The sequence below is a fragment of the Nycticebus coucang genome, chromosome 22, assembly GCF_027406575.1.
Source record: "Nycticebus coucang isolate mNycCou1 chromosome 22, mNycCou1.pri, whole genome shotgun sequence".
In the NCBI taxonomy this organism is placed as follows: domain Eukaryota; kingdom Metazoa; phylum Chordata; class Mammalia; order Primates; family Lorisidae; genus Nycticebus; species Nycticebus coucang.
This window is the reverse complement of record NC_069801.1, coordinates 45,134,983-45,159,844: the sequence shown is the minus strand read 5'-3', so window position 1 is coordinate 45,159,844 and position 24,862 is coordinate 45,134,983. Positions and strand designations below refer to the sequence as shown.

Sequence of the window (24,862 nt, the reverse complement as noted above, 5' to 3'; positions counted from 1 at the left end):
CACAATTTATTAATCCATTCATGGGTCGATGAACACTTGGGTTTCTTCCATGACTTAGCAATTATGAATTGGGCTCCAATAAACATTCTGGTACAGATGTCTTTGTTATATTGTGATTTGTGGTCTTCTGGGTATATACCCAGAAGGAATTATAGGAATTATAGGATCAAATGGCAGGTCTATTTTTAGATCGCTGAGTATTCTCCAAACATCCTTCCAAAAGGAACGTATTAGTGTGCATTCCCACCAGCAGTGTAGAAGTGTGCCCTTTTCTCCACATCCACGCCAACATCTCTGGTTTTGGGAATTTGTTATGTGGGCTAATCTTACTGGAGTTAGGTGATATCTCAAAGTAGTTTTGATATGCATTTCTCTGATGATTAAGGTAGATGAGCATTTTTTCATGTGTCTGAAGGCCGTGCGCCTGTCTTCTTTAGAGAAGTTTCTCTTCAAGTCCTTTGCCCACCCTGAGATGGAATCATGTGTTCTTTTCTTGCTAATACGTTTGAGTTCTCTGTGGATTCTGGTTATTAAACCTTTGTTGGAGGTACAGCCTGCAAATATTTTCTTCCATTCTGAGGGCTGTCTGCTTGCTTTACTTTATGTTCTTGGCTGTGCAGAAGCTTTTTAGTTTGATCAGGTCCCAGTAGTATATATATTTTTTATTTTTGTGGTTTTTGGCCGGGGCTGGGTTTGAACCTGCCACCTCTGGCATATGGGACCGGTGCCCTACTCCTTGAACCACAGGCGCCGCCCCCAGTAGTATATTTTTGATACTACTTCAATTGCCTGGGGGGTTCTCCTCATAAAATATTCACCCAGGCCTATTCCTTCAAGAGTTTTCCTTGCTCTTTCTTCTAGTTTTTATAGTTTCGTGTCTAAAGTTTAAATCTTTAATCCAGTGAGAGTCTATCTTAGTTAATGGTGAAAGGTGTGGGTCCAGTTTCAGTCTTCTACAGGTTGCCAGCCGTTCACCCAGCACCATTTGTTAAATAGGGTGTCTTAAGTTTTTATAGTTTCATGTCTGAAGTTTAAATCTTTTATCCAGTGGGAGTCTATCTTAGTTAATAGGGAAAGGTGTGGGTCCAGTTTCAGTCTTCTACAGGTTGCCAGCCAGTTCACCCAGCACCATTTGTTAAATAGGGAGTCTTTTCCCCACTGAAAATTTTTATTTGGTTTGCCAAAGATCAAATAACAGTAAGTAGCTGGATTCATCTCTTGGTTCTCTATTGTGTTTCATACATCGACCTCTCTGTTTTTGTGCCAGTACCATGCTGTTTTTTTTTTTTTATTTTTAAATTTTATTTTATTTTTATTGTTAAATCATACCTGTGTACATTAGTGCAATCGCCTGTACCCATTCTAAGATGCACCATAGATGTGGCCCCACGCATTACCCTCCCTCTACCAAAACCTCCCCCCTCCCTTCCCCTTCCTTGGCCCTTTCCCCATAGTCTTGTGCTATAGTTGGGTTATAGTCTTCATGTGAAAGCTGTAATTTAGCTTCATAGTAGGGCTGAGTACATTGGATACTTTTTCTTCCACTCCTGAGATACTTTGCTAAGAAGAATATGTTCCAGCTCCATCCATGTAAACATGAAAGAGGTAAAGTCTCCATCTTTCTTTAAGGCTGCATAGTATTCCATGGTATTCATGTACCACAATTTGCTAGTCCATTTGTGGGTCGATGGGCACTTGGGCTTCTTCCATGACTTAACAATTACGAACTGGGCTGCAATAAACATTCTGGTACAGATGTCTTTGTTGTATTGTGACTTTTGGTCTTCTGGGTATAAACCTAGTAAAGGAATTATAGAATCGAATGGCAGGTCTATTTTTAGGTCTCTAAGTGTTCTCCAAACATCCTTCCAGAAGGAACGTATTAGTGGGCATTCCCACCAGCAGTGTAGAAGTGTGCCCTTACCTCCACATCCACGCCAACATCTCTGGTTTTGGGATTTTGTTATGTGGGCTACTCTTACTGGGGTTAGGTGATATCTCAGAGTAGTTTTCATTTGCATTTCTCTGATGATTAAGGATGATGAGCTTTTTTTCATGTGTTTGTAGATTTTGCGTCAGTCTTCTTTAGAGAAGTTTCTCTTTAAGTCCCTTGCCCACCCTGAAATGGGGTAATGTGTTCTTTTCTTGCTAATAAATTTGAGTTCTCTGTGGATTCTGGTTATTAGACCTTTATCGGAGGTATAATCTGCAAATATTTTCTCCCATTCTGAGGGCTGTCTGCTTGCTTTACTCACTATGTTCTTGGCTGTGCAGAAGCTTTTTAGTTTGATCAGGTCCCAGTAGTGTATTTTTGATACTGCTTCAATTGCCTCCTCATAAAATATTCACCCAGGCCGATTCCTTCAAGAGTTTTCCCTGCACTTTCTTTAAGTATTTTTATAGTTTTATGTCTTAAGTTTAAATCTTTTCTCCAGTGAGAGTCTATCTTAGTTAATGGTGAAAGGTGTGGGTCCAGTTTCAATCTTCTACAGGTTGCCAGCCAGTTTACCCAGCACCATTTGTTAAGCAGGAAATCTTTTCCCCACTGAATGTTTTTAATTGGCTTGTCAAAGATCAAATAACGGTAAGTAGCTGGATCCATCTCTTGGTTCTCTATTCTGTTCCAGACATCTACTTCTCTGTTTTCGTGCCAATACCATGCTGTTTTGATTACTATGGATTTATAGTACAGTCTCAGGTCTGGTAGCGTGACTCCTCCTGCTTTGTTTTTATTGCTCAGTAATGTTTTGGCTATTCGAGGTTTTTTCTGATTCCATATAAAATGAAGTATTATTTTTTCAAGATCTTTAAAATATGACAATGGAGCCTTAATAGGAATTGCATTACAATTATATATTGCTTTGGTCAGTATGGACATTTGAACAATGTTGATTCTTCCCAGCCATGAGCATGGCATGTTTTTCCATCTGTTATCATCTTTGGCTATTTCTTTTCTTAGAGTTTCATAGTTCTCTTTGTAGAGATCTTTCACGTCCTTTGTTAGGTATACTCCCAAATATTTCATCTTCTTTGGCACTACTGTGAAAGGAATAGAGTCCTTGACTGTTTGTTTGGCTTGGCTATTGTTGGTATATATAAAGGCTACAGATTTATGGGTATTGATTTTGTAGCCTGAGACATTGCTATATTCCTTGATCACTTCTAAAAGTTTTGTAGTAGAATCCCTAGTATTTTCCAGATATACGATCATATCATCTGCGAAGAGTGAAAGTTTAATCTCTTCTGACCCTATGTGGATACCCTTGATCACCTTTTCTTCCCTAATTGCAATGGCTAAAACTTCCATTACAATGTTAAAGAGAAATGGAGACAATGGGCATTGTTGCCTGGCTCCTGATCTAAGTGGAAATGATTTCAATTTAACTCCATTCAATATGATATTGGCTGTGGGTTTGCTGTAGATGGCCTCTATTAGTTTAAGAAATGTCCCTTCTATACCAATTTTCTTAAGTGTTCTGATCATGAAGGGATGCTGGATATTATCAAAAGCTTTTTCTGCATCAATTGAAAGAATTATATGGTCTTTATTTTTAAGTTTGTTTATGTGTTGAATTACATTTATAGATTTACATATGTTGAACCAGCCTTGAGACCCTGGGTTAAATCCGACTTGGTCATGGTGTATAATTTTTTTGATGTGTTGTTGGATTCTGTTTGTTAGGATCTTATTGAGTATTTTAGCATCTATATTCATTAGTGATATTGGTCTATAATTTTCTTTTCTTGTTGGGTCTTTCCCTGGTTTGGGGATCAAGGTGATGTTTCCTTCGTAGAATGTATTGAATAATATTCCTTCTTTTTCTATATTTTGGAAGAGGTTTAGTAGTATAGGTACTTTTTTTCTAGTACTTTACGTCAGTACTAGAATTCTGACGTAAAGCCATCAGGTCCTGGGCTTTTCTTTTTAGGGAGATTTGGTATAGTTGATGCTATTTCAGAACTTGATATAGGCCTGTTCAACATTTTCACTTCGTTCTGGCTAAGTCTTGGTAGGTGGCGTGCTTCCAGGTATTGGTCGATTTCTTTCAGATTTTCATATTTGTGAGAGTAGAGTTTCTTGTAGTATTCATTAAGGATTTTTTGAATTTCTGAGGGGTCTGTTGTTGTTTCATCATTACCGTTTCTGATTGATGAAATTAGAGATTTTACTCTTTTTTCCCTGATTAGGTTGGCCAAAGGTTTATCTATTTTATTATCTTTTCAAAAAACCAGCTTTTGGATTTATGATCTGTTATATAATTCTTTTGTTTTCAATTTCATTTAATTCTGCTCTGAGTTTGGTTATTTCTTTTCTTCTGCTGCATTTGGGGTTGAAGTGTTTTTGTTTCTCCAGTTGCTTGAGATGTTCCATTAAGTTATTGACTTCCTCTCTTTCCGTTTTCTTGAGGAAGGCTTGCAGTGCTATAAATTTCCCTCTTAGGACTGCCTTTGCAGTATCCCAGAGGTTCTGGTAATTCATGTCTTGATTGTTGTTTTGTTCCAAAATATGGTGATTTCTTTCTTAATCTCATCTATAACCCATGTATCCTTAGCTTCCATGTTTTTGTATGGGTATGCAGGTTCCTGTTGTTATCGAGTTCAACTTTTAATCCATGATGGTCTGAGAAGATGCGAGGAATAATTTCTATTTTTTTAAATTTGCTGAGGTTAGATTTGTAGCCTAAGATGTGGTCGATTTTAGAGTATGTTCCGTGGGCTGATGAGAAGTATGTGTATTCAGTTTTTTGGGATGAAATGTTCTGTAGATGTCTGTTAAGTCCAGATGTTGAATGGTTGAGTTTAAATCTAAAATTTCTTTGCTTAGCTTCAGTTTGGAGGATCTATCTAGGACTGCTAAAGGGGTATTAAAATCTCCAACTAGTATGGAAGTGGAGGAAATCGAGTTGCTCATGTCTGTTAGAGTTTCTCTTATAAATTGAGGTGCGTTGTGGTTGGGTGCATAAATATTAATAATTGAGATCTCATCATATTGAGTATTACCTTCAACAAATATGAAGTGTCCATCCTTATCCTTAATTATTTTGGTTGGTTTAAAGCCTATTGCATCTGTGAACAGGATTGCAACACCTGCTTTTTTCTGCTTTCCATTTGCCTGGAATATAGATGAGCATCCCTTCACCTTGAGTCTATATCTGTCTTTTAATGTAAGATGCGATTCTTGGATGCAGCAGATATCTGGCTTGAGTTTTTGTATCCAGTCCGCCAACCTATGCCTCTTTAGAGGACAATTTAAACCATTCACATCAATTGAGAGTATTGATAAGCCTTTCGAGAGACTGGTGGACATTTTTAATCCTTTTGCGACTGTGGAAGTTGGAATTTGATAAAAAATTTTTTGAGTGGGTTTACTTTTGTGGTGGAGAATTACGCTGGTCTTTATGGAGGATAGGTCTAATAATGTCCTGGAGAGCTGGTTTAGTTGTGGCAAATTTCTTCAAGATGTGAATGTCGTTGAAGTATTTAATTTCTCCGTCATAAATGAAGCTCAGTTTAGCTGGGTATAGGATCCTGGGTTGAAAGTTATTTTGTTTTAGGAGATTAAAAGTCGATGACCATCCTCTTCTAACTTGAAAGGTTTCAGCAGAGAGATCTGCAGTTATTCTGATATTCTTCCCCTTGTAGGTAATGGTTTTCTTTCGTCTGGCAGCTCTCAGAATTTTCTCCTTCATATTAAGTTTAGTGAAATTGATTATGATGTGTCTGGGGGGTGTCTTATTTGGGTTGAGTCGTGCTGGAGTTCTGAAACTGTCTGCTATCTGAATTTCGGAATCTCTTGACATGTCTGGAAAGTTCTCCTTCATAATCTCATGGAGAAGAGACTCTGTGCCTTGTGAACCACTTCGTCACTTTTGAGGATCCCTATAAGACGAATATTGGTTTTCTTCAAATTATCTGAGAGCTCTCTGAGAGAGTGGTCTGTTTTTGCTCTCCATTTCTCTTCTTCTTTGAGGGTTTGGGAGCGTTTGAAAGCTTTGTCTTCAATTTCAGAAATCCTTTCTTCTGCTTGCTCCGTTCTGTTACTGAGGGATTTTAGTGTGTTTCTCAGATCTTTGAGGGATGCAACTTCTTGTCTCAATGTGTCAAAATCTTTGTTCATTTGGTCTTTCAATCCGTTGAATTCTTGGGATAACTTTTGGAATTCTAATTCGATCTTATTTGCTATCCAAATCCTGAATTCAATTTCTGACATCTCAGCTATTTGTTTGTGCATGGGGTCTTGTGTTGTTTCTGCCCCGTTGATCCTTGGGGGAGTTGATCTATTCTGATTCTTGATATTGCCAGAGTTTTTCTGTTGATTTTGCCTCATGATTGTTTTTCACCATTGCCTCTGGCTGTCCTCAGAGTTGGGGAGGTGTCTCTCCAAGATTAGACCCCAGCGGGATCACTCTATTGTTGCTGGATCTTTGTAGGGAGTGACCCTGTGTAGTTCCTCTGGGGCTGCTCTAGCTAGGGAGTTCTGGTTGTGGAAGCAGCTCTGGTTTGTGACACCCCCGGATCCAGCAGTAGGGCTGGGGGTGGTGCGCACAGTTCTGGGAGTGCTAGTTGCTCAGTGACTTTGACACAGAGAGCCCATGGCTCCAGCAGTCTCTGGCCAGGAGAAGAGCTCTGCGCAGAGGCAGGGAGGTCACACAGCTACCAGAGTCCCTGTCCAGATGAATGGGCTAGTGTGGAAGCTGGGAGGAGACAGGAGGGAGGACGGAGGGTTGCGTGGCTCCCGCAGTTCTTGGTCAGGGAATGTGGAGGCCTGGTGGGTGTGGGTCACCTGTCAGGGGTCGCTGCACAGCTCTTATAGAGGTCTGGGCAGCGCCAAGCCCAGGCGTTTGAGGTTGCTATGAGCTGTGACATCACAGCACTCTACCCAGGGCAACAGCCCAAGGCTCCAGTGTGCCAAGACCGTCTCACTCTGCCCCTAAGGATTAAGGCTGTAAGGCAGCTCAGTCCTCGCCTTTAGGCTGCTCAGGCAGTAGGTTACTTTGACCCGCCCAATCCTTGCTCTGAGACCCTGAGGGCGGAGCTTGCTGGGCCAGTTCTTTCACAGTGGCTTCCTGTGCCCAGCTCAATGGCTCAGTCTGGGGCCCCAGACAATGCTCAAAGTTCTCCACACTCCTGCTCAAGCTCTCCCCAAGGCAGTTCAACTGAGTGCCAAGTCCAAGAACACTGAAACAGTTCACAGGTAAGGCCTTTCCGGTTTGCAGTCTCACTGCTGCTTGTACTTATGGTTGCCGGTGTGATTAGGTGGATTGAACACACGCAACCACTTGCCAGTTTTCCACTGTTTTTGTCTTCCTCTTGGGGTCCAGAAGTCCCTTGCTGGCTCCCTGTATCCTCAAAGGGATGATTATAGGCAAATCCCACTGGCCAGACATGCCTGGAGTCTTGTCTCCCCAGACTTGTTGTTCCCAATTGCACGGAAGCTGTTACTCGGCCGCCATGTTTAATCTCACTATGCTGTTTTTATCACTATCAATTTATAGTTAGTCTCAGGTCTGGTAGCGTGATACCTCCTGGTTTGTTTTTATTTCCGAGTAATGTTATGGCTATTTGAGGTTTTTTCTGATTCCATATAAAATGAAGTATTATTATTTTGAGATCTTTAAAATATGACAGTGGAGCTTTAATAGGCATTGCATTAAAATTATATATTGCTTTGGGTAGTATAGACATTTTAACAACGTTGCTTCTTCCCAGCCATGAGCATGGTATGTTTTTCCATTTGTTAAAATCTTCAGCTATTTCTTTTCTTAAAGTTTCATAGTTCTCTTTATAGAGATCTTTCATGTCCTTTGTTAGGTAAACTCCCAAATATTTTATCTTCTTTGGCATTACTGTGAAAGGAATAGAGTCCTTGACTGTTTTTTCGACTTGGCTATTGTTAGTGTATATAAAGGCTACAGATTTATGGGTGTTGATTTTGTAGCTGGAGACATTGCTATATTCCTTGATCACTTCTAAAAGTTTTGTAGTAGAATCCCTGGCGTTTTCCAGATATACAGTCATATCATCTGCGAAGAGGGAAAGTTTGATCTCTTCTGACCCTATGTGAATACCTTTGATAACTTTTTCTTCCCTAATTGCAGTGGCTAAAACTTACATTACAATGTTAAAGAGAAATAGAAACAATGGGCAACCTTGCCTGGTTCCTGATCTAAGTGGAAATGATTTCAATGTTACTCTGTTCAATACGATATTATCTGTGGGTTTGCTGTAGATGGCCTCTATCAGTTTAAGAAATGTCCCTTGTATACCAATTTTCTTAAGTGTTGTGATCATGAAGCGATCCTGGATATTATTAAAAGCTTTCTCTGCATCAATTGAGAGAATCATATGGTCTTTATTTTTTAGTTTGTTTATGTTCTGAATTACATTTATAGATTTACGTATATTGAACCAGCCTTGAGACCCTGGGTTAAATCCCACTTGGTCATGGTATATAACTTTTTTGATTTGTTGTTGGATTCTGTTTGTTAGGATCTTATTGAATATTTTTGTATCAATATTCATTAATGATATTGGTCTATAATTTTCTTTTCTTGTTGGGTCTTTCCCTTGTTTAGGGATCAAGGTGATGTTTGCTTCATAGACTGTGTTGGGTAGTGTTCCTTCTTTTTCTATATTTTGGACGAGATTTAGTTATATAGGTACTAGTGCTTCTTTAAAGGTTTGGTAGAATTCTGACGTGAAGCCATCTGGTCCTGGGCTTTTCTTTTTAGGGAGATATTGCATAGTCGATGCTATTTCAGAACTTGACATAGGCCTGTTCAACATTTTCACTTCGTTCTGGCTAAGTCTTCGTAGGTGGCGTACTTCCAAGTATTGGTCGCTTTCCTTCAGATTTTCATATTTCTGAAAGTAAAGTTTCTTGTAATATTCGTTAAGGATGTTTTGAACTTCTGAGGGGTTGGTTGTTATTTCATCGTTACCATTTCTGATTGATGAAATTAGAGATTTTACTCTTTTTTTCCTGGTTAGGTTGGCCAAAGGTTTATCTATTTTATTGATCTTTTCAAAAAACCAACTTTTGGATTTATTGATCTATTGTATAATTCTTTTGTTTTCAATTTCATTTAATTCTACTCCGATTTTGGTTATTTCTTTTCTTCTACTGGGTTTTGGGTTGGAATGTTCTTTCTTCTCCAGTTGCTGAAGATGTCCCATTAAGTTGTTAACTTGTTCTGTTTCCGTTCTCTTGAGGAAGGCTTGCATTGCTATAAATTTTCCTCTTAGGACTGCCTTTGCAGTATCTCAGAGATTCTGATAATTCATGTCTTCATTGTTCGTTTTGTTCCAAACATTTAGTAATTTCCTTCTTCATCTCATGTATGACCCATCTATCCTTCAGCATAAGGTTATTTAGCTTCCATGTTTTTGTATGAGTATGCAGATTCCTGTTGTTATTGAGTTCAATTTTTATTCCATGATGTTCTGAGAAGATGCAAGGAATAATTTCTATTTTTTTAAATTTCCTGACGTTAGACTTGTGACCTAGGATGTGATCAATTTTGGATTATGTTCTGTGGGCTGATGAGAAGAATGTGTATTCAGATTTGTGGGGATGAAATGTTCTGTAGATGTCTGTAAATCCAAATGTTGAATGGTTAAGTTTAAATCTAAAATTTCTTTGCTTAGTTTCTTTTTGGAGGATCTATCCAACACTGCTAAATAAGTGGTAAAATCTCCAACTATTATGGAATTGGGGTAAATCAAGGTGGTCATGTCTGTTAGAGTTTCTTTTATAAATTGAGGCCCATTCTGCTTGGGTGCATAAATATTAATAATTGAAATCTCATCATATTGAGTGTTACCTTTAACAAATATGAAGTATCCATCCTTATTCTTCCTTATTTTGGTTGGTTTAAAGCCTATTGCATCTGCGAATTGGATTGCAACACCTGCTTTTTTCTGCTTTCCATTTGAGTGGAATATAGATGACCATCCCTTCACCTTGTGTCTATATTTACCTTTTAAGGTAAGATGAGTCTTGTATGCAGCAGTTATGTGGCCTGAGTTTTTGTATCCAGTCAGTCAAACTTTGTCTCTTTAGAGGACAATTTAAACCATTCACATTAATTGAGAATATTGATAAGCCTTTCGAAAGTCCAGTGGACATTTTTAATCCTTTTGTGACTATGGAAGTTGGAATTTGATCAAAATTTTCTGGGTGAGTTTACTTTTGTGGTGGAGGATTACGTTGGTCATTATCGAGGATAGGTCTGAGAATATCATGGAGCGCTGATTTAGTTATGGAAATTTCTTCAACATGTGAATGTCATTAAAGTATTTAATTTCTCCATCATAAATGAAACTCAGTTTAGCTGGATACAGGATCCTGGATTGAAAGTTATTTTGTTTTAGGAGATTAAAAGTCAATGACTATCCTCTTCTTGCTTGAAAGGTTTCAGCAGAGAGATCTGCAGTTATTCTAATATTTTTCCCCTTGTAGGTTATTGTTTTCTTACGTCTGGTTGCTTTCAGAATTTTCTCCTTCATATTAACTTTAGTGAAATTGATTATGATGTGTCTGGGGGATGTCGTATTCGGGTTGAATCATGCTGGAGTTCTGAAACTGTCTGCTATCTGAATTTTGGAATCTCTTGGAATGTCTGGAAAGTTCTTTTTTATAATCTCATGAAGAAGAGACTCTGTGCCTTGTGAAGCCATTTCATCGCTTTCGGGGAACCCTATGAGGCGAATATTGATTTTCATCGAATTATCCCAGAGTGCTCTGAGAGAGTGATCAGTTTTGCCCTCCATTTCTCTTCCTCTTTGAAAGTTTGGGAGCGTTCGATAGCTTTGTCTTCAATGTCAGAAATCCTTTCTTCTGCTTGCTCCATTCTGTTACTGAGGGATTCTACTCTATTTCTCAGATCTTTGAGGGTTGCAACTTCTTGTCTCACTGTGTCAAAATCTTTGGTCATTTGGTCTTTGAATTCGTTGAATTTTTGAGATATCTTTTGGATTTCTGTTTGTAATTCTAATTCAATCTTATTTGCTATCCAGATTCTGAATTCGATTTCTGACATCTCTGCCACTTGTTTATGCATGGGATCTTGTACTGTGTCTGCCTTGTTGTTCTTTAGGGGAGTTGATTATTCATATTGTCGTAGTTTTTCCGTTGATTATTCCCCATTATTGTTTTTCACCATTGCCTCTGGCCGTCCTCAGTGTTGGGGAGGTGTCTCTCCAATTTAGACTCCGGTGGGATCAGTCTATTGTTGCTGGATCTTTGTAGGGCGTGACCTTGTATAGCCAGGGAGTCATGTATGCCCCAGCCAGGGAGTTCTGGCTATGGGAGCACCTCCAGAGTGTGGCACACCCGGATCCAGCAATAGGGCAGGGGATGGTGCACATGGTTCTGGGAGTACCTGGTGCTTGGTGACTTTGGCATAGAGAGCCCGAGGATTTAGCAGTCTCTGGCCAGGAGGAGGGCTCGGTGCAGAGGCAGGGAGGGGTCCAGAGAGAGGGCGTTGGTCGCACGGCTTCCAGAATCCCTGGCCAGACAGGCAGGGCCAGTGCAGAGGCAGGAAGGGTATGGGAGGGAAGACGCGGGTTGCATGGCTTTCAGAGTCCCTGGCCAGGGCCGGTGGTGGCCTAGTGGTTGCTGGTGGAGTCCCTGGCCGGGACAGGAGCGGGTCGCTGGGCCACGTGGTTGCCTGCGGAGTTCCTGGTGGGAGCTGAGGGAGGTTCGGTGAAGCCCCCGGAGTCTCTTGTGGGGGCCCCTTGGTCTGGCAGACAGGGATGGGGGGCACTGCTCATGGACCTCCTCCCTCTGTCTCAGCAGGTGTTCAGCTTCTGGTTTGTCAGGTAAGGGGGGAAGGGTGTGCTGGGAGGCCAGAATGACAGGGAAGACTTTAGTTCAGTTTTTCTGCCTAGCAAGAGTGTTCAGAGTCACAGCCGGGTCTCTCTGCGGAAGTAGTCCCCATTTCCCTCAGCACTTACCCGTAGGGTGAGATAAGAGGTCCACAGTTCACCGCTTATCTGTAGAAAACCCGTAGGAGCAAATGAAGAGTAAAAAAAGCAAGGAGACAGAAAAAAAAAAAAAAAACCACAGCTTTCTTGTGGGAGGGGAAGGACACTTTTCCTTTCAGATGAATTTTGTACCTGAAGGTTGGTTTCTTGGAGTTGCAGCTTGTCTCAGCGGATTTGACCTGCAGTTATCATTTCTCTCTCGGCTGGGCTCCCAGTCTTTAGCATAATTGGGCTGTTTCTGGACGTTATCTTTCCTTTCCTTTTGGATAGGAGCCTCTTTGGGAAGCTGTTTTCAGTCGGCCATCTTGCCCCTGCCCCCAGGAAATACATTTTATATTTGACAGTTTATAAGAATACCGTTCTGGTCTCATTCCCTTCACCAGTTGGACAGTGGAAGACATGATCTTTATTTATATTGCAGTAGATTACTAAATGTCCCTATGGAATTCTCTTGCATACAGAAAAAAGGAGCAGTTTTCTTAGATCCCCAGTTTCTCAGCTTCTAGGAATTAGTGTCTACCTGGTGTCTAGTATATGTAAAAGGCTTTCAGGTGAAGATTTGAAGGCTGAGAATAAATCCTTTAAATACTGAATGAGAGTATCCCTGACTTAATCCTCAGATGAGCTTGTAGGACTAAAGATTCATGTTTTAAATTCACATAGCAAATACATTCCAACCACTTTATCTTGATAGTTAGGGCAGATAAGTAGGCATTTAGAGGAAATAATTATAGTAGTTCTTGCTGGCACAGAAGGTTAACTGTAGTCTGGCACTTTCTCTTAAGGTAATTACTGTAGCTTTTTGATTTATATATGTTAATAGTATTTCTGGAGTAGTATAGTACATTTTATTTGTAACTCACACTAAAAGTACATGTGAAAATGAGGAAGGAGGAAAATTAACTTTAGTTATAAGATAAAGGACAGTTTTATGCTAAGATTAATTATATTATACTATATGTTCTAGTAGATGTAGTTTATGTTAATTTACTATTTGGCTTTCAGCAGCATAAGATATCTATGAAGATTTTCCTTTAATAATTTAAAGTCTTTCTCCCTGAAGTATTTTTTTTATTATAAAATATACATAGCATAAAATTTACCATCTTAATCATTTTAAATATACAGTTCAGTGGTATTAAATCTACTTATAATGTTGGGGAAACCATAACCATTTTGCATCTCCATAATTCTTTTCATCTTATAAAACTGAAACTCTATACCCATTAAGCAATAACATCCCGTTTCCCATGCCCCCCAGGCCTAACATCATCATTCTACTTTCGGTCTGTGATTTTGACTATTCTGAGTATCTTCAATAAATGTTATTATATTGCATTTTTCTTTTGACTGGCTTATTTTAAACAGCAAGTCAGGTTCATCCATATTATAGCATATGTTAGAATAGGGGAAAAAAGGCTGAATAGTCTTCTACTGTATATATACACTACTTTTTGCCTATCCCTTCATCTGTCAATGGACACTTGGGTTGCTTCCATGTTTTAGCTATTATGAGTGAATCTGCTGTGAACAGGGTTATGCAGATAACTTTGTGTTCCTACTTTCAATTCATTTGAGTAGATACCCAGACGTGGAATTACTGCATCATATGGTATTCTATTTTTAATGTTTTTGAGAAATTGCCATGTTATTTTCCATAATAGCTGTACCGTTTTACATTCCAATCCCAGTTACACAGGGGTTTCGATTTCTCCACATCCTCACTAACATTTGTTATTTTCTGTCTTTTTGATAGTAACTATCTTAATGAATATGAAGCAGTATATCATTTTAATTTTAAATTGCATTTTTCTAGTGGTTAATGATCTCAATCATCTTTTCATGTGCTTATTAGCCATTTGTGTGTCTTTTTTTTGAGAAATGTGTATTCAAGTCTTTTACCTATTGAATTTTTTTTGTTGAGTTTTAGGATTTTTTTCTATATATTACATGTATTTCTGTATATTAATCAGTCATCAGATATATTATTTGAAAGTTTCTCACATTTTGTTCGTTACCTTTTTACCTTGTTGATATTACCTTTGTTTACAAACTTTTTAAAAATTTTCATGGTGTCAAATTAATTTTTTCCTTACTACCTGTGCCTCTGTTGTCTATCCAAAAAATCATTGCAAAACCCCATGTCATGAAGCTTTTGTTCTATGTTTTCTTCTAGGAATTTTATAGTTGTAGGCTACATTTAAGACCATTTTAAGTTAATTGTTCTATATATTGTTTTACAAAGGTTCAACTTTTTTTTTTTTGTATGTAGATATTCAGTTTTCTCAGTATCATTTGTGGAAGACTGTATTTTCCCCAAGACTTTGTATGATCTTGGCACTCTTCAAAAGTCAGAAATCATTCGGCTATATATATAAAGATTTATTCCATTGTTCTATTTATTTGTTTTTATGCCATTGTATCACCACTTTGATTGCTATAGCTTCATAGTAAGTTTTAAAATCAGTAAGTATGAGTCTTCCAGTTTAATTTGGGATCTCTAGAGTTTCCTTATGAATTTTAGGATGGATTTTTCTACTTATGCGAAAAAATATCATTAGCGGTTTGATAGGGATTGTATTGAATCTGTAGTTTACTTTGGGTGGTTTTAACATCTTTCAATCTATGAACCTCTGTGCTCCTAATTATTTATGTTCTCTTTAATTGCTTTCAGCAAAGTTTTGTAGTTTTCAACATGCAAGTCTTTCATTTCCTTGGTTAAGTTCATTCCAGTGTATTTTATTCCGTTTAGCTGTGTTTTAGCTAAAATTCCATTGGCTTTTCTTAGTTTCATTTTCAGATTGCTCATTGTTCCTGCATAGAAAATGCAACAGATTATTGCAAGTTGACTTTTATGTGTTGACATTTTGTGTATGTTGCTACTTTGCTCAATTCATTTATTAGCCCTAAGAGTTTTATGGAATTCATGTGGATTTTTACATGTTAGATTGTACTGTCTGTGAACAGAAATGATTTACTTCTTCCTTTCTAATTTGGATGCCTTTTATTTCTTTTCCATGCCTAAATGCTCTGGCTGGGATTTTTAGTACTGTATTGAATAAATATGATAAATATATAAAAAATAAATAAATAAATAAATAGGCATCTTTGTCTTATTCCTGATCTTAGAGGAAAAGCATTCAATTTTCCACCATTGAGTATTATGTTTGTTATAGATTTTCAAATAAAACTTTTATTAAGGCCAGGTGCACTGGCTATGCCTGTAATCCTAGCAGTCTGGGAGGCCGAGGCGGGTGGATTGCCTGAGCTCATGGGTTCAAGACCAGCCTGTGGAAGAGCCAGAACCTATCTCTAAAAAATAGCCGGGCGTTGTGACGGGTGCCTATAGTGCCGCTACTTGGGAGGCTGAGGCAAGAGGATCACTTGAACCCAAGAGTTTGAGGTTGCTGTGATCTATGATGCCACAGCACTCTACCAAGGATAAAAGTGACAAAGTCAGACTGTCTTAAAACAACAACAACAAAAAATCTTACTATATTGAGACAGTTCTCTTTTTAGCTTGATCAGTGCTTTTTATCATGAAAGGGCGTTGAATTTTGTCAAATGCTTTTTCTGCAGCAATTGAGATTATCATGTATTTTTTCAGCTTCTTTTTGTTAATGAGGTGTATTACATTGGTTGAATTTCATTTGCCGAGTCATCCTTGCATTCCAGGAATAAATATTATTTGACCATGGTATATAATCCTTTTAACATGCTGCTACATTCAGTTTGCTAGTATTTTGTTAAGTATTTTTGCATTAATGTTCATAAATGATAATGGTCTATAGTTTTCTTATAGTATCTTTGTTTGGCTTTGTTATCAGAGTAATGCTGTTTTCATAGAACAAGTTACAAAGTGCTTCTTCCTCTTCAGGTTTTTGGAAAAGTTTGAGAAGGACTGATACAGTTCTTCTTTAAATTAATTAATTCATTTATTTGTGAAGCTGTTAGTTCCAGGGTTTTTTGTTTTGTTTTGTTGGAGGTTTTTAATGACTGATTTAATCTTTTTACTAGTTGTAAATGTATTCGATTTTCTTTTTTGTTCTTGAGACAGAGTCCCACCTTACGCCTTGAGCAGAGAACAGTGGCATAGCTCACTGCAACCTCAGACTCAGGCTGTGGGCATCCCTCTGCCTCAGCCTCCAGAAGCCGCTGGGGTTACAAGCGCTCCCCATAGCGTCCCGCTGTTTTTTTTTTTTTTTAATGAGTCAGGGTCATGCTCTTGCTCAAGCAAGTCTCAAACTCCTGAGCTCAAGCAAGTCTCAAACTCCTGAGCTCAAGCAAGTCTCAAACTCCTGAGCTCAAGCAATTCTCCCTCCTCAGCCTCCCATAGTGCTGGGATTACAGGCGTGAGTCCCTGCACCAGCATGTATTCAGATTTTTAATTTTTTTTAATGGTTTAGTCTTGGTAGGTTTTGTTTTTGTAGAAATTTATCCTTCAAATTTTGGTCTCTCCCACCTCTGCTCCTTTATGAGAAGGGACTACTTCCAACTCTCTTTGGAAGTACTCTAAACTTTCTCTTTGTTCTGCTTCAATAAAATCTGTTACCCTGAAAACAAAAAAAGAAATTTGTCCATTTAATGCAGGATATCCAGTTTGTTCTTATGGTTATTAATGTATTCTCCTATAATTATTTTTATTTTGTAGAATCAATAATAATGTCCCTATTTTCATTTTTAAAAATGTTTACCAATTCTGCTCATCTTTCTTCCCATCTTCCTTTAAACATCTTTTGAGCGTGTCTAAGAAAGTTGTTTTTAAAGTCTTTGTCTAGTTTATCTGCCATATGTCTTTTCTAAGAATAGTTTCTGTTAATTTACTTTTTCCTTTTGGATTGTAATTTCCTATTTTTTTGAATTTCGGATTACTGTAAGGCTACATATGATTAGGCTAAAAGTCTATAATGATATAAAAATATATAAAAATTCATTTTTATTGGCATAAAAATAGAGACATAGATCTATGGAACAGAATAGAAAACCTAGAGATGAAACCAGTCTCATATCACCATCTAATCTTCAATAAACCAAAAAAAAAAAAAAAAAAAAAAGAAAGAAAGAAAAGAAAAAATCCCTATTTAATAAACAGTGCTGGGAGAACTGAGTAGCCGTATTTACAAAACTGAAACGGGACCCACACCTCTCCTCACTCACAAAACATTGACTCATGATGGATAAAAGATTTAAATCTATATTTAAATCTAAAGACATGACATGATCACTCTAGAAGAAAGTGTGGCTAAAACTCTTGACAATATCAGCCTGGGGAAAGATTTTACGAAAAGGTCCCCATTGGCAATTGCAGCATGTCACTGTTTCCCAGGCTGGTGTTGAACTTCTGAGCTTAAGTGATCCTCACACCTCAGCCTCCCAAAGTTGATGGGATTACAGGAGTGAGCCACCCTACCATGCTTGGCTAAATTAATGAATTTTTAAGTTATTTTTTATTAATGCATAAGAAGATGAAATAATTTAATATATCCATATGATTTGTAAAGAGCAAATCAGTGTACTTGGGATATTCCTCATCTTAAATATTTGTCCTTTCTTAATGATATAAATATTCCAAGTATTCTCTTCTAGCTATTTTGAAATGCACAGTAGATTATTGTTGACTATAGTCACTTTATGATTTATGTAATACTAAGTTTTATTTTTTCTATCAAACTGTTTACTTGTACACATTAATAACTTCTTTTCATCCCCCTCTCTCTCCATCCATCTCAGCCTCTAATATTTACCAATCTACTATCTATCTCTAGCTATCTTCATGAAATTGGTTTGTTTGTTTGTTTTGGCTCCCACATATATGTGAGAACATGCAATATTTTTCTTTCTGTGCCTGGTTTATTTCACTTAACATAATGATCTCCAGTTCCATCCATGTTGCTGCAAATGACCAAAAGAAAAGAATTGTATATATTTACCACATTTTCTTTATCCATTTGTTCATTAATGGGCACTCAAGTTGATTCTACATTTTGGCTGTTATGAACAGTGCTGCAGTAAATAGGGGAGTGCAACCATCTGTTTGGTATATTGATTTCCCTTCTTTTGGATATATACTGAGTAATGGAATTGCCAGATCCTAGGTAATTCTATTTTTAGATTTTTGAGGAACCGCTATACTGTTTTCATAGTGGCCGTACTAATTTGTATTCTCACCAATAGTGTATAAGGTACTTCTTTCAGAAGATCTTTGCCAGCATCTTTGCCCAGACCAATGTCCTAGAGCACTTCCCCAATGTTTTCTTCTAGTAGGTTCATAGTTTCAGATCTTGTAATTTAAGTCTTTTTTATTTATTTATTTTTATTTTTATTTTTATTTTTTTTGTAGAGACAGAGTCTCACTTTATTGCCCTCGGGTAGAGTGCCGTGGCGTCACACGGCTAACAGCAACCTCTAACTCTTGGGCTTACGCGATTCTCTTGCCTCAGCCTCCGGAGCAGCTGGGACTACAGGCGCCCGCCACAGCGCCCGGCTATTTTTTTTTGTTGTTGTTGTTGCAGTTTGGCCGGGGCTGGGTTTGAACCCGCCACCCTCAGCATATGGGGCTGGCGCCCTACTCACTGAGCCACAGGCGCTGCCCGTAATTTAAGTCTTTAATTCATTTCAATTTTATTTTCTATATAGTGATAGACGAGGATCTACTTTTATTGTTCTCTATATATTATTTAGTTTTCTCAGTATCATTTACTGAAGAGACTGTCCTTTCCCCTTTTGGCACCTTTATCTTAGATGAGTTTCTATAAACGTATGGATTTATATCTGGATTCTCTATTCTGTTCTATTAGTCTATGTTTCTGTTTTTATGCCAGTACCATGCTAATTTGGTTCTTAAACATTTGCAGTAAGGAAATCTGGTAGTGTGATCCCTCCAACTTTTTTTTGCTCAGGATTGCTTTGGCTATTTGGGATCATTTGTGCTTCCATATAAATTTTAGGAGTTTTTTTTCTATTTCTGTGAAAAATGTCATTAGTATTTTGGTAGTGATTGCATTGAATTTGTAAATTGCTTTGAGTCATATCATTTAAAGAATATTAGTTCTCTAATTCATAGCATGGAATGTTCTTCCATTTTTTGGTATCCTTTTTTAATTTCTTTCATCAATGTTTTATAGTTTTCCTTCTGTAGATCTTTCACTTCTTTGGTGAAATTGATTCCTAGGTATTTTATATTCTTTGTAGCTATTGTAAATGGGATTGCTTTCTTGATTTCTTTTCAGATCATTTGCTGTTGGTGTATATAAATACTACTGATTGTTGTCTTTTGGTTTTGTATCCTGCGGTTCAAACAGTTTTTTGGTGGAGGTCTTTAGGTTTTTCTAAGTATAGGATTCATGCTATCTGCGAACAAGGCTAATTTAACGTTTTTTCTTTCCAATTTGAATGCCCTTTACTTCTTTCTCTCAGAAAATTGAAGCCTTGGGTAAGGATACTTTCATCTAGATAAAATTTGTGGTTGTTTCAGCAGATTTTAGGGGACACTAGCAATTCTAGATCATATTTGGACCTTAGTTCAAAGGTATGGATCATATTTGGATCAAATTTGGGCCTTAGTTCTTAATTAGCTAAGTGTCTTTAATTTGTTCTTTACTCTCAGTGTTTATGTTTTGAACAATTCAAACCTGTACTCCAAATCAGTATATTAGACCATTGTGTCTTATTTCCGGATCTTCCCCTGCCTTGTTCTTCTACTTCATAAGCTTATCAAAAGCTGTTCTTACAGCCCGGCGCAGTGGCTCATGCCTGTAATCCTAGCACTCTGGGAGGTCGAGGCAGGTGGATTGCCTGGGTTTGAGACCAGCCTGAGCAAGAGCAAGATCCCGTTTCTAAAAATAGCCAGGCGTTGTGGTGGGTGCCTGTAGTCCCAGCTACTTTGGAGGCTGAGGCAAGAGACTCCCTTGAGCCCAAGAGTTTGAGGTTGCTGTGAACTGTGACGCCACGGCACTCTGGCCCTCTACCCAGGGCAACAAAGTGAGACCATCTCAAAAACAAAAAAGCTGTTCTAACCTTAGTCCCTTAGCTGTCTCTGTCAGAATTATCACATACCAACAGGACAAACAGCTTTAAATGCCAGGCTCCTCTTTCTGGGTTTCCTTCTTATAGTACTTTTTATTTATTTAATTTTCTCCACCATAGAAGATAATATTAACCCTTTTGTCAGAAAGGTCCTTAATTTTTCCACTACTTGATGGGATTTTACACTGATGAAAATCCCAGTGGATCTCTTATTGTGAATATCAATGACACGCAAAGACCTCCCCTCTTTGCAATTCACTCTTGCTCTGGAGATTACATTTTTTTAACTCAAATTTTTTTATTTTGGTTGTGTATGTGTTGCCCCCACTTTAGTGCTAAAGGTGAATTAAAAAATATAATATGCACGGATTGCAAAACAACTCACTGAATATTTAAAATTAGAGGTGTTCTAAAAATCCAGGATTTCTGGAGGATGCATCCATGTTCAGTGTTCCAACAACTGTTTTTGCTTCATATTAATAAGACATTATGTTCTGTATCAGCCTTTATTTTATGAGTGTAAATCTTACTTCCTCAGTGAGACTATTAAGCTTCTTAAGGACAAAAGGCACAGATCATATGCCTCTTGTTTAGGTCCGTCCATATAGGTAAGCTACACTCATTTGTTTGAGCTATTAGACAAATAAATGATAACTGTATTTTTTTCAGATTAATATGAGGGTACAAACAATTAGGTTATAATGTTTGCATTTGTTAGGTAACTGTCTGATACCCAGGAGGTGTGCCATGTACCCTTACCTTATGTGGTGCCCATTAAGTGGGAGCATACTGATCTCCCTCTTCCTTTCCTCACCTCCTTCTTTCTTTCTGCCTTTGCTCAACTTGAATAATAGACTTAAAACATTTAAAATGCTTTGTTAGGTCTCTCATGCCTTCAAGATTTTTTAGTTTTCTATCTTTTCTAGTTGATTTTAGCAAGAGGCTTGATTTTGAACTACATAATCTCCCAATTACCCTGCTGTGTGCTATTTAGAGCCTTTGTATATGCTGTTTCTTCCTCTTTGAAAATTCTACTTCAACTCACAGCACCCCCACTCCACCAAGCCCTAGTTTAGAAAAACCTATTTAATGCGGTAGATCTGTAGTCACCAACCCCCTGGACTGTGGACTGGTCTGTGGACTGTTAGGAACAAGGCTGCAGAGCAGGGGGCAAGCAGAGGACAAGGGAGCAGAAGCTTCATCTGTATTTGGAGCTGCTCCCGTGGCTTGCATCACCATCTGAACTCCACCTCCTGTCATCTCTCTCACCCCATCCTCTGCCATCCATGGAAAAATTGTCTTCCATGAAAATGGTCCCTGGTGCCAGAAAAGTTGGGGACCACTGCTATAGATCAGGTGCTAAAGAACACTTTCTCAGACAAGTCTTGACTGACTCCCTTACTAGGTTGGTTTTTGTTGTTATACTTTCTGAGAACACTATATACAGTGCCTTCATTAACTTGTAATTTCTAATTACATATCCATTTCTGTTTTTATTTCATCTAATGTTTGTCTCAATAGAATTTAAAGTTCTTGAGAAAAGGGCCATGTTTTTTTTTTTTTTTCTCTTTATACTCCCAAGTATGACCTAAAGTGAGTTTTTAGTACTTCTTCATAGATTAAATATTTAGGTAGGCAGTTAAATGATTGAGATTTTTATTGGGTGAAAATGCTGGGATTTATAGGAAGAGATTATGCTTCTTTCATTGTTTCTTAGAATGTAGAAAGGGCATGATTTATTTTTCTTATTTTTATCACTTCATTATAAAATATTTCATAAGTATTAAAAAATAAGGTATTTTGGCTTGGCTTCTGTAGCACAGTGGTTATGGCAGCAGCCTCATACACCAAGGGTGGCGGGTTTGAACTCAGCCCGGGCCAGCTAAAAAAAACAAAAAGAGGGAGTTTTATAATTTATACATACACTTGAACATGTGTTTGACCAGCATAGATCCACTTAGACATAGATTTTTTTGATAATTATATTATCAAAATAATATATTATATTTTTTGATGTGATCTCTGCATGAGGAGGTCTTTTCTCTAGTAAATTGCATAGTCACAGTGAAAAGTGATCTCTTATGGTTCTCGCTTACTTTTCATTGTGTTTAGTGCAATACTGTAAATGTTGAATAACAAGCACCATATCAAATATATTATTTTGATAATTATATTAGAAGGCTCGGTGCCTATAGCTCAGTGAGTAGGACACCACCCACATACACCGAGGGTGGTGGGTTTGACTTGGCCTGGGCCCCCGGCCAAACTGCAACTAGAAAATTGCTGGGCGTTGTGGCAGGCACCTGTAGTCCTAGCTGCTTGGGAGGCTGATGCAAGAGAATCACTTGAGCCCAAGCGTCTGAGGTTTCTGTGAGCTATGACGCCACGGCACTCTACTGAGGGCAACATGAGACTCTGTCTCAAAAAAATAATAATAATAATTATATTAGAAAAAAAATTTTTGAGATTCATGATAATTTGATTTTTTTGTTTTTTGTGGGGGATAGAGTCTCACTTTGTCACCCTCGGTAGAGTGCTGTGGTGTCACAGCTCAGAGCAGCCTCAAACTCTTGGGCTCAAGCAATTCTCTTGTTTCACCCTCCTGACTAGCTGGGACTACAGGCATCCACCACAATGCCCCGCTACTTTTAGAGATGGGGTCTCACTCTTGCTCAGGCTGATCTTGAACCCAGCAATCTACCAGCCTTGGCCTCCCAGAGTGCTAGGATTATAGGCATGAGCCACCGTGCCCAGCCAAGATTCATGATAATTTGAAAAAACTCAGAGATAAACTGGGTAGCCTAGAAATATTTAAAAAACTAAGAAAAAGTTAGGTGTGTTATGAATTCATAAAATATATGTTGAGACTAATTTATCATTTACTACTACAAAGTACATACAAATCTGTTATAAGAAGTTAAAATTGATCAAAACTTTCACACTTTCATTACACGTGGTGCCATTTGCACATAAGAGCAATGTAAACAAACAAAGATGCGGTACTAATTATAACTGCATCAAATTAACTGCAGTCGTTCTATATGTACTTACTGTAATACTTTCATAGTCACCTCCTGTTGCTATTGTGGTGCGCTCAAGTGTTAGAGGATCTCCTTAAAATCTTTTTTTTAATTTTTTTGTAGAGATAGGGACTCTCTTTACTGCCCTCGGGTAAAGTGCCATGGCGTCACATGGCTCACAGCAACCTCTAACTCTTGGGCTTACGCGATTCTCTTGCTTCAGCCTCCCGAGAAGCTGGGACTACAGGCACCCGCCACAACGCCCGGCTATTTTTTTGTTGCAGTTTGGCCGGGGCTGGGCTTGAACCCGCCACCCTTGGCATATGGGGCCGGCGCCCTACTCATTGAGCCACAGGTGCTGCCCGCTCCTTAAAATCTTAAATGCCACGTGCTGCCATGTGATCTCTGCATGAGGAGGTCTTTTCTCTAGTAAATTGCATAGTCACAGTGAAAAGTGATCTCTTATGGTTCTCGCTTACTTTTCATTGTGTTTAGCGCAATACTGTAAATGTTGAATAACAAGCACCATGGTACCCAAATGGAGTTTCATAACTGATGCTGGAAGTACTACTATCCAAAAGCAAAGAGGAGTCTTGAAATTATTAGAAAAAGTCGAATTGTTTGATTGCACTGTAGATTAAGGTCTGCAGCTGCTGTTGCTTGGCAATTTAGACAGATGATTAGTCTTGTAAATATACTTGTATAAGTATAATACAATCCTGTATGTTATAATAACTGATATTTGTTTGTGATTAATTTGTTTAAGGAAATTTTTCCTTAATTTTCAGATGATACAGCAGTGTTCGAGTTGATACAACTAGTTCCACCAGGTACTGTACTGTGTATTGATAAGGTAATTGACATGGGAACTCATTTCAATGAAATGTTTTTAAAGAAAATCTCATCTTTTACTCTTCTCAAATTTAGAACTGGGTTGTATTTTTACCATTAGTCTGCTATGTGTGAAATGTCAGTAGACCAAAATAATATATACAAAAGATTGGCAGAAATAACACTTGAGCAAATTGTTCTAAAATCAAATAATTATAATAATTGAAAGTAGAAAATAACCTGTTATCATTTTAGGATATTTTTTGAAAATCATAAAAATTTACTTTTAAGTTTTTGTGATTTTTTTTTTCTAAAACTATATACTTTCTATTGATAAAGTAATTATCTTTGATTTTGTGTTGTTGACTATTATTTGGGGACAGAAAGGAATAAAACCTTACTTACATGTATGTGTAAAACATTACAGATCCCTGGAGAAGGGGGTAAAGTTGAAATATAGAGACTAGTTTTACTTCTGATACTGATTTCTGTGATTATAGAAGATAGATATCTTCTATCAGAATTAAATTTTTATTTTATGTGAGAAATGCAAGATATTTTATTAAAAGCTGGTAATCTAACAATTTTAAATATTACCTGTAACCTAATTAAAATAGCCACAAATTCTAGAAGGTGTCTCAATTATTTTCAACATGTAATCTAATATTGTATAATGGCAGGAAGATAAAAATGGGAGAAAAAATTATGAAGATGGTAATCGATATGTGTCATACCATCTTCCTACTGTTTTTTTTTTTTTTTTTTTTTGAGACAGAGTCTCACTATATTGCCCTTGGTACAGTGCTGTGGAATCACAGCTCACAGCAACCTTAAACTCTTGGGCTTAAGTGATTCTCTTGCCTCAGTCTCCCAAGAAGCTGGGACTGTAGGTGCCTGCCAAACACCCGGCTTTTTTTTTGGTTGTAGTTGTCATTGTTGTTTTGGCAGGCCTGGGCTGGGTTTGAACCTGCCAGCTCCAGTATATGTAGCCTCTGAAC

The 24,862-nt window shown here is 37.8% G+C and overlaps 1 protein-coding gene across 3 annotated transcripts in view; it reads left to right on the top strand.

The window, feature by feature from the left end:
* Nucleotides 1-24,862, top strand: part of SPATA6 (spermatogenesis associated 6) — a 143,786-nt gene that overhangs the window by 40,353 nt on the left and 78,571 nt on the right. For all 3 annotated transcript variants that reach the window (XM_053576009.1, XM_053576010.1, XM_053576011.1), the window contains one exon: nucleotides 23,822-23,863. In XM_053576009.1, coding sequence (XP_053431984.1) covers nucleotides 23,822-23,863 — 42 coding nt within the window. The remainder of the gene's footprint in view (nucleotides 1-23,821; nucleotides 23,864-24,862) is intronic.